The sequence below is a fragment of the Diaphorina citri genome, unplaced genomic scaffold, assembly GCF_000475195.1.
Source record: "Diaphorina citri unplaced genomic scaffold, Diaci psyllid genome assembly version 1.1 scaffold1734, whole genome shotgun sequence".
Taxonomy (NCBI): Eukaryota; Metazoa; Arthropoda; class Insecta; order Hemiptera; family Psyllidae; genus Diaphorina; species Diaphorina citri.
The window spans coordinates 1-9890 of NW_007379160.1; the positions used below are offsets into that span (position 1 = coordinate 1).

A 9890-nucleotide genomic window follows, 5' to 3' on the forward strand; every position below is an offset into this window, starting at 1 on the left:
TAAATACAAGAACCACCGTATTTCTCATTTGATTTTCTACTATAATTTGACACGCGTTTAAAGTCTCTAAGTTTAGTTATCCTTGCCGAATCTAAGTTTTCCCAATGCTCCGTCAGACACACTACATCCACTCTGTCTCCCCCTAACTCCCAGTCCTTTAGTAGAGTTTCAAATTTGAGCACTTTGTTGGGAAAGCTTCTCACATTATTGTGTAAAATAGAGATTTGCTTACCCGACACCGCACCACTCTGTCCCCCCCTAACTCCCAGTCCTTTAGTAGGGTTTCAAATTTGAGCACTTTGTTGGGAAAGCTTCTCACATTATTGTGTAAAATAGAGATTTGCTTACCCGATACCGCACTCAGATTTTCGTCATTAGATGCTAAAAAAACTGCTGCCACTAGTATCATGCTGTTCACCTGTACCTAACTCAACATTGTCAGTAATAGTAAGATCTGTAGCATCACTAGTAGTAGTGCCGGTAATAGGTAGATGAGTACTAGTACTTGGTAAATCAGTAGTAGGTAGGACAGAAACAGGGGAAAGATTCGAAGCGTCAGAAGTAGGTATCTCAGTGGTATCGATTGTGGGCAGAACAAGATTATCAGAGATAATAGAAACAACAGGATCAATAGAGGGTATTATCTTCACATGATTAACAGGCCTGATTTCAGAATGAGTAATTGGTAGTTTAAACTTTAGAAGTAATTTAGCGATTTTTTTCATAAGTTTTTCTTTGCCCTTTCTATTATAATGTAATCCGTCACGAGACATGCTACTCTGGTCTATTATTTTATTGGTATATACTAGAAAAACGTTCTGATATTGCTTGAGAGTATGCTTCAATAATGTATTGAAGTTATTGATATGTTTGTTTTGGCTATAGCGATCATATCTGTGAGGTACTGTTGATATTGCTTGAGAGTATGCTTCAATAATGTATTGAAGTTATTGATATGTTTGTTTTGGCTATAGCGATCATATCTATGAGGTACTGAGTTAATAAAAAATTGACAATCAGGAAAGTTGTTGATCAAGGTAGTGAGCGAGTTTTTGATATTTTCCCACGGAGTTTGGCAAATGTCATTTGTCCCTGCATTAACTACGATGACGTCACCAGGGCTAGGGGGCTGAATAAACATGTCACTCTTCAGCTGGCAGATACCTCCGCCTGGGATACATGCTGTTAACACCTTGATATTGCTCGCACAATTTTGTTTCAGATAGATACCCATATGACGAGTGTTGCTGTCGCCAATGATATGTACAGTTCTGCCCATCCTGGCACTATTATCTTCAATATTTATATCCTTCTGGTTTGAGGTAATTGAAGCTTGACAACCCATTTCCTTCATTTCCGGTTTTTTTCCTATTTGTTTGCGAAGTGATATGAGATTTTGGTTTAGAGAAGATATTGTCTCTCTGAGATCGGAATTTACTAATTTCAAGACTTCATGTTCGCAGGTTAAGGTCTTTATATTCATCTCCGTTTGCTTGATCAATTCCTTGTCCTTTTCGATTTTCTGCTTAGCTTCATTGTATTTCTTCTCGTAGGTTTCCATTTCACATTTCGTTTCGTTTATCTGTCTGTCCCCCTCAATGATTGATTCCTGATGTAGACTCCTTTCTTTGGAAAGGTCTTCCTTGAGTTTGATAATAATTCCTTGTTGAGATTTAACCTTGTCATTCAACATCTCCTTTTTCTTCTGGCATATTTCTAGCTCACTAACTGTTTTGTCCAGTTGTGACAGAGAGGACACAATAATATCGGTCAGGCCCTGCAGAGATGTTGGGTCTGAATTTTCCAACATTTTTCGCAGCTCTACTTCATACTGTGCGACAAAATCGATTACACACTCGTTCAAAAGATCTAGTTGTTGAATAATATTCTTCTTGTAGTTTTGACGTGTGGTTCTAGTAGGAGTATTAGAAATGCCTGCCATTTTGGTAGCGATGACGTAAAAGAGAGCCCTTGATAGGTACTAGTCATTAGCTGTCATACAAATAAAATGAACGCTGTAAACGCCCGTATCATAGGTAAGTCTTTATAAGATGATAGGTAGAGGGTATGATGACTGAGATGTAATGCTTAGAGAATAGGTATCAGGTATGAAGGTATACCTTACGTATCAATCATAGGTGGCCCCTACTATAGTTCATTGACCCTACCATACTTAGTTCATTATCAGAGACTAAGTTTTTCAAGGTCAAGTTTTAAACCAAAATGATAGGGGAAGTGTTAGATATTGAACGAATGGAAGTTTTATATAAGTCACTTAATACACTACACAGGGTCAACTTATAATGCTACGTTCTGCACATACCTAATCATCAACGACGAAGCTTAGCCAATGTAAACCTTTTTCACTTTTTCTGTAAGATTTTATATAAGTCACTTAATACACTACACAGGTATATAGGTAACACTTTATTACGACAGATAAGATATTTTCGCACGTAACTTTTTTACTATATGTGATAACGAAAAACTAATTACATTTTTGGATTCGTCGGAAAAAGTTTGTCAGGTCAGCCGAATTTTGTAAAAATTCACTTGTTCATAATTTTAAAAATATAGAATTTACACAGAAAAATAGCACGAAGCGATGTGAATTGTGTCTCGTTTCACGAACATTCTGAGCGATGTGAATTGTGTCTCGTTTCACGAACATTCTGAGCGATGTGAATTGTGTCTCGTTTCACGAACATTCTCAGCGATGTGAATTGTGTCTCGTTTCACGAACATTCTCACCTGCTTGAAGTGCGACCGTAAAGACACACTGGGGTGCCAGTTGAAACAGGCGCTGTTTTTCCATATGAAACTGCTCAATAAGTCGGTCCCAACGTGAGTAGTCAAACAGTTCTTTGTACGGAGACAGTTCTGTGGAGTCAAAATTAACTTTACATTAGTACCTACTTGAGTGGAGACTGTGGGCCTTAAGGTAGAAGTAGAAACACACTACCATCATCACGTCACGTGAAATCATGGGGAGTCAGAAACATGTAGTTCAAAGTTTTCACATAATATTGTAGGTAATTTCGTTCAGGACAGCTAAAACACACTACCATCACGTCACGTGAAATCATGGGGAGTCAGAAACATGTAGTTCAAAGTTTTCACATAATATTGTAGTATTGTAGGTAATTTCGTTCAGGACAGCCACACTACTATCACGTGACGTGACAGTAGTGTGTTATTACAGATGTACCTAGTTCAAAGTTTTCACATAATATTGTAGGTAATTTCGTTCGGGACAGCCACACTACTATCACGTGACGTGACAGTAGTGTGTTATTACATTTACTGAAGGGCTGAAGGTAAATAAGCGTAAAGAGATCGTTATTTTCGTTTCCTAAGCATGCATCATCTTTTCTTTTATAATTAAGCAAGGTCTTTTGTTTTAAACCTTTGTGGTAACATGTTATTAAACCCACAAAATAAACGAGACCTTATTTAGACTGCTGGGGTACTTAAAGGGACTTTTAGTCTCTTTCAAGCAGGGTCATGGGGAGTCAGAAAGATGTAGTTCAAAGTTTTCACATAATATTGTAGGTGATTTCGTTCAGGACAGCCACACTACTATCACGTGACGTGACAGTAGTGTGTTATTACCTTTACTGAAGGGCTGAAGGTAAATAAGCGTAAAGAGATCTTTATTTTCGTTTCCTAAGCATGCATCATCTTTTCTTTTATAATTAAGCAAGGTCTTTTGTTTTAAACCTTTGTTGTAACATGTTATTAAACCCACAAAATAAACGAGACCTTGTTTAGACTGCTGGGGTACTTAAAGGGACTTTTAGTCTCTTTCAAGCAGGATAAACAGCTTTAATCTATTCTATTCCCTAATTCTTCTATTCTCTCAACTCCTTTTCTTTGTATAACTCCCTCAGCTGTTGTATTACAACGTAATGATAAAAATATTTCCTACTACATAAGTAATTATCTTTTACATGCGAAGTGTCAATGGAGCAGTTGCAAATGGGTTCATTTGCAACTGCTCCATTAGAAAGCCGGAAACGTCTGCGCATCTGCAGAACGGGCAAATAATATTATTGTTATTATTTTGTTCTCAAAATAAACGGGAGCATGGATGGCAATAAGGGCACTTGGGTACTTATACTTATGCATATGTACCTTGTACCTACATACCTACTATACATAGGCAATGAGGTAGATACCTAAGTAAATTTATTTCAAATTTCAAGAGTATTGCAGTAAGTAGGTACCTATCTATAATATGTACCTATACCTACATATTAAGTATGTACGATTATTTATTAATCTTTTTATAGTGTAATAAGAGTGTAAAACTGTAAACAATAATTTATTTAAGGCCAGACGGAAGATCAGAGCGCCAGCGGCGCGCGGCGGCTGAGGTATAGGGTATAGCACGTTGAACGAACTAATTCCCCATGGATCACTAAAGTTGAGCAACGTTTCCCATGGTTGGTATCGGATGGGTGACAAGCTGGGCAATTGCGTCCTGCTGTTTTTTCCCGGCCCTACTCAGGCTGAGATATGAGGAGGGGGGTAGCCTGTCGTCGAATGGAGGGTACAACCCACGTCATTTAAAACCCTTAACAATTAGCAGTTATACAATGACGTTAATCCAAAAACAAGCTGGGTCCGTCCCTCCGGGAATTTTTTAGCCCGTAGTTTATTCAATCGTGATTAAAGAAAATCAGTACCTATGTACCTACCTAATTTGTTTAATATTCAGTTTATTATTATTCTTGATTTGATTTTTCGATTTTACTTTCATGTAATGATTTAAAATCAAGACTAGAGCCCGTTCTCCCTTTATTCCCAATATAAGGTTCAAGTCACCCATCCATTTATTGGCCTTGCTCGCCGTAGCTTAACATAGGTGACGCTAAAACCGGTCTTAAAATAACGACTGAATTAAATGTTATCTAAACTTTCTCGCTTTGAGTTCATAGGTCGTCGCGAAAAATTTCAAGATCAGACCTCATTTGTGTGAGAAAATGTGAAAAAAACCCCCCAAAACCAGTTTTTTTTTTTTTTTTTTTTTTTTTTTTTTTGGTTTTTTGTGTTCCACCACCTTTCGTGATCCTGGTAAAAAGACCTTTAATTTTGATATATAGGTCGACCAGGTTTGGATAGTCCTTCTATGGGGACAGACAGACAGACCTGATCAGACAGACAGACACCGAAGCGAATGACAATAGTCCGTCCACTATGCCTTTTATTATTAGTAATAATAAAGGAAGGACGGACTAATGATCGAGAATTTAAACATGGGTTTAATTTAACTCTTAGAGGCCATCCGGCGACTGATTTCGAAATATGGGTTGAAATCCTACCCTTTTATTTTTTGTTGAAACCAACTTCATTGAACTCAAATTTCAATGATGAAACAACGAACACAAGTAGGTACGGTACCTATTTATACTTATACCTAGATGTATTTATTTCAGTGCGTAGCGTACCATATAAGGCGTGTATGGCCCGGCCTATACACTCGAAATTTCACTTAAATACCCTTAATATTGACTTTAATAATTAATGTATTTTTATTAGATGAATAAAAAATTATTATCACTAAAATTGGTTAAAAATCCCTCTAAAATCCTAAATTCATTTTTTTCCCAGTCAGACCTTGAAAAATCCCTGAAAAGGGATAAAAATTCCCCATGCGTCGGGATAAGATACAGTAAGAACACTTATGCAGGGCACCTTTACACCGCTACATGTATGAAAGGGTATTACTTGCCCAACCAATCTATTTTTGGTATGGAATTGGATCGGCGTGTTAATAGTGAGAATGCGTAGGACGCCTTAGAACAAAGGAAGCGTGTACGACTATGCTCCTATGCTGACGATACTCTTTTGAATGTGTGAATGTGAAGCATGTTTGAATGTTGAATCGTTCCGTTGATTTTTGTTCTCATTGTCGCTTGAAAAGATAATATAACTGCTATTTCTCCCCGCTCCTCTCACCGGAAGAGTGGCCGAGGTGTCAAGGCGCTCACCCAAGACCCGTAGGTATTAGGAGTGCTCGGGTTCAAATCCCTCCAAACGATTTTTTTTTTTCATCTATTTTTTTTTTTTTTTTTCATTTTCTTCATTTTGGGCTTTTTTAAATCATTTAATAGAAATCTAAGATGAAGTCCACCTTGCATAATTAGGTGTAAACAACTTTCTTGTTCATATATCTTTTAGGCGAAAGTGTGATACCAATGATTGAGAACTCGATAGTTCAGGGGAACATCTATTTGGCCGGGCGGCAAAAACCTGCAGAAACTCGGCCGAAATTTCGCTCTGTTTTGTATTTGTCATTATTTTTCGCTTATAACTCCTAAACGTGGCGTCCATTTCAAAGTTTATGGATATCAAATTTAAAGTACACATTTCTCCATTGTTTTTTCGTTCGTGTTTTTTTTTTTTTTTATAGTTGAACAATTTTCCTAGTCAGGATTATCAGGCATACTAAGGCGAGTGTGGAACTGGGAAGGTAGGTAGGTACCTAGTTATACTTGTCTATGCCAATCCATGAAGAGCATGGATGATGGAAATTAGTACCCTACACGCCTTACACTTGAATTTAGACCACGCTACGCCACTGATTTATTTAGGTAGGTACCTACCTAAAAGTACACCATGAATACCTATGTACGGTATGTAAATGTATTTATGTTGGTAGGTACCACCATATTCATACATTAAGAGTATGTATACCCTACCTACTTATAGGTACATACGTACCGAAGTAAATATATGTGGTATATGTATTTACGGCAAGATGCCTTTTGTAAGTAATACAATCATTTACAAAAAAAGAGTACATTAATACAAAACAGAATAAGTAATAGATAATACAATAACAAATAATAATAAAAGAAAAAATATCACAGATAATAGTTCCACAAAAGAAAAAATAAAATATACATAGTAAATAATAACTAATAAATAACAAATAAATAAGATTAATCAATCAATAATTTTCTTGGTTCATGACTCTCATCATCCTATTGATTGGTTCAAAGAAAATATAATTGGATTTACACTTTTTAGTAATAAATGTATTTTGTTGTCTCGTTCGTCTATGGCAATCCCATGATACAAGGCTTAACAGTTTGGGACAATCAACATCCCCTCTCAAAAGTTTTTTAAAAAACAAAATATCGGCATTCACTCGTCGATCAGCCAAATCAGTTAAAGTGAAATTGTTAGTATGAGTAGTTATTGTGCACTACGGGTTTATTCTTTATTATGTTGTAATAGGTAATACCTAGTTACTGTTCCAAAGGATCTAGGCCAAAATCCAGGTCGTTTCCTAGGTATTGTTTTAATGATTAGAAACACCATGTACATGCATACGAGTATGCTTTGACTGCTGCATGATTCCTATCTTACTTTACATAACTTTGGAATATTGTAAAGTGACATGAGTAAGGTACATAGGTATGTGACATACATGACTAATGTTAATGCTCTTGTTTTTATATGCTAGTTATCATTGGGTGTAGTTTCTTGTTGATATTGGCAGGTGACAGGATAACATTGTCACCAGTAGCATTTCAATCACTGTTACTTCTCGTTTCCGATACGAATTGCTCTCATTACAATTTTTATGAGAACCTTTTTGGTTTGATGAGTACATTCCCACAAAATAAAAGCTATGAATTCTGTTCTTTTTGAAAAACGAAAAAATCAAATTAACCGTTTAACAATTTATTCCTTTCAGTTGTATTAGATTTAAACATATTCTGTTTTCATAATAAACTCTAGTGACCTGAACAGTTCCAATAACATGTTACGTTACGTAGCAGTCGCTCTGGTGGTTGTAGCCACTGTCTCTTGCAGCGAAACCAAGAACGAGAAGAGAAGTCTCTATGACGAAGGTTATGGTGGAGGTGAGGACTATGGTCACCACCATCATGAACATGTCAAGGAAATCACCATCCACAAGGAAGTTCCAGTGCCATACCCAGTGACCGTTGAGAAGAAAGTTCCCTACCCTGTCCACGTGAAAGTTCCAGTAGACAAACCATACCCCGTCCATGTGCCCAAGCCATACCCAGTCACTGTTGAGAAGAAGGTCCCCTACCCAGTGCACGTCAAGGTACCAACCCCATATGAAGTAGTCAAACATGTGCCCTACCCAGTCAAGGTTCACGTAGACAAACCATACCCAGTCCCTGTACCAAAACCATACCACGTGGTTGTTGAGAAGAAGTACCCCGTCCATGTTGAAAAGCACGTCCCATACCCAGTGAAAGTACCAGTTGACAGACCTTACCCAGTCCATGTACCAGTTGAGAAGCCAGTCCCTTACATTGTCGAGAAGAAAGTCCCCCATGAAGTCAAGGTCCCCGTCGACAAGCCATACCCAGTGGAAGTACCCAAACCCTACCCAGTCACCGTAGAGAAACACGTCCCATACCCCGTTGAGAAACATGTCCCCTATCCAGTCAAAGTCCCCGTCAAGGTCCCAGTGGAGGTGCCAGTTCCTTATGAAGTTGTCAAGCATGTGCCAGTCCACATCCACGAGCACGACCATGTAGACCATGTCCATCATCATGAGAAATACACCGACCTTCCATCTGACCACTACTCCCATGAAGGTCACCACTACTAAACGTAATTGATACGCCGTTCCGCCGCCATGCAACAACAATCAAAATCAATACAAAAACGACAACCAAGTCACTCATGTTTTCCTATTAGACATAAACGAAACTGACTGAATGCGACCTGATTGAAGGCGCAATCAAAACAATTCAAAGGGTAACACAAGTCCGTCTAATATCCAAAAGAGATCTCGAAGGATTTGATCAAATATCGGGCTTTGGTGTGTTTCATCAAATGAGACAAGTAAAAGAACTACTTATCTCATGTGTGGAATACGTATGTTTACATTTCATGTATACGAGAAAAAACGAGACAAGAGTACGAAATATTTTCCGTTCCCTCTCTCTCTCTCTCTCTCTCTCTCTCTCTCTCTCTCTGTCTCTCTTGTTTTGTTGAAAAAAACGAGCGACGAACATTGGAGTCGAACGGGAGAACCAACAAAAAGCCCGTTCACACCTTTTCGGGGGGGAAAAAAAATCATGTCGTGCGTAGTGGGAACACTCCCATTTAAATTACATTGCCTTCAAGGACATTTTGTGTCGTTCGGAAAAAAATCGTGTCGTGTGTAGTGGGAACACTCTCATTTAAATTACATTACCTACAGCACAATCGGAAAAAAAAATCGGATAAAACTCACGACATGTGGGAACGGGCCTTAAATTATTGACAGGTCGACACTTACCTACCGTAGTCCGTACCAAAGGTTGAAAGTGGTTGTAGTGACCACTACGCCATGGGAGATTACTCATTCTGACTTATTTTCACGCTGACTTACATTGCTGCTGCAGACTGAACTGTCTGGCTAGGGGACATTAAACAGAGAGTAGACTAGCGTCTGGCTGTGGGACTATAAACAGGGAGGAGAACAGCTAACCCTAACCAGCCTAGCTAGCTGGCAGTTCTTCAAAGGGTTCTCTCTGCTTTAAAGACCAAGCACAAGTCCTCACGATGGTTGACTGCGGTTCAGGACGAGCCAGCCAAATTAACATGGCTAGAGCTAGAGACCATCACCCCGGTGTATAGCAGATACAAAAAGACATCTTTTCTTTATTCTGCTATCGCCATTCGGCGAAAGCTAAAGCCGCTACAACAACAACAACAACAACAACATTGTTTACAAGAAGGATATGATTTCACCTGGTGATGGCTACGGAAGTACGGACTTCTGAGATTGCTGAGTCTATCATTGCTGACTTATCTTAACCCTTTTGGCTCCTTTTGATTGGCGACTCATTTTGACCAAGAGTACCGAAGAGCAAGGGACTAAAAGCTTTTCATTTTACCTATAGGAGATA

At 38.3% G+C, this 9890-nt stretch overlaps 1 protein-coding gene across 1 annotated transcript; it reads left to right on the top strand.

Annotated features, from left to right (window-relative positions):
- Positions 1-7708: 7708 nt before the first annotated feature.
- On the top strand, positions 7709-8879 carry LOC103517050 (proline-rich protein 4-like). Its single transcript, XM_026829289.1, has one exon. The coding sequence runs from the start codon at positions 7775-7777 to the stop codon at positions 8600-8602; it is 828 nt and encodes a 275-aa protein (XP_026685090.1). The 5' UTR covers positions 7709-7774; the 3' UTR covers positions 8603-8879.
- The last annotated feature ends 1011 nt before the right edge of the window (positions 8880-9890 follow it).

Bases quoted from the DNA above. Each gene is read 5' to 3' on its own strand.
- LOC103517050 (XM_026829289.1), top strand. From the start codon at position 7,775: ATGTTACGTTACGTAGCAGTCGCTCTGGTGGTTGTAGCCACTGTCTCT.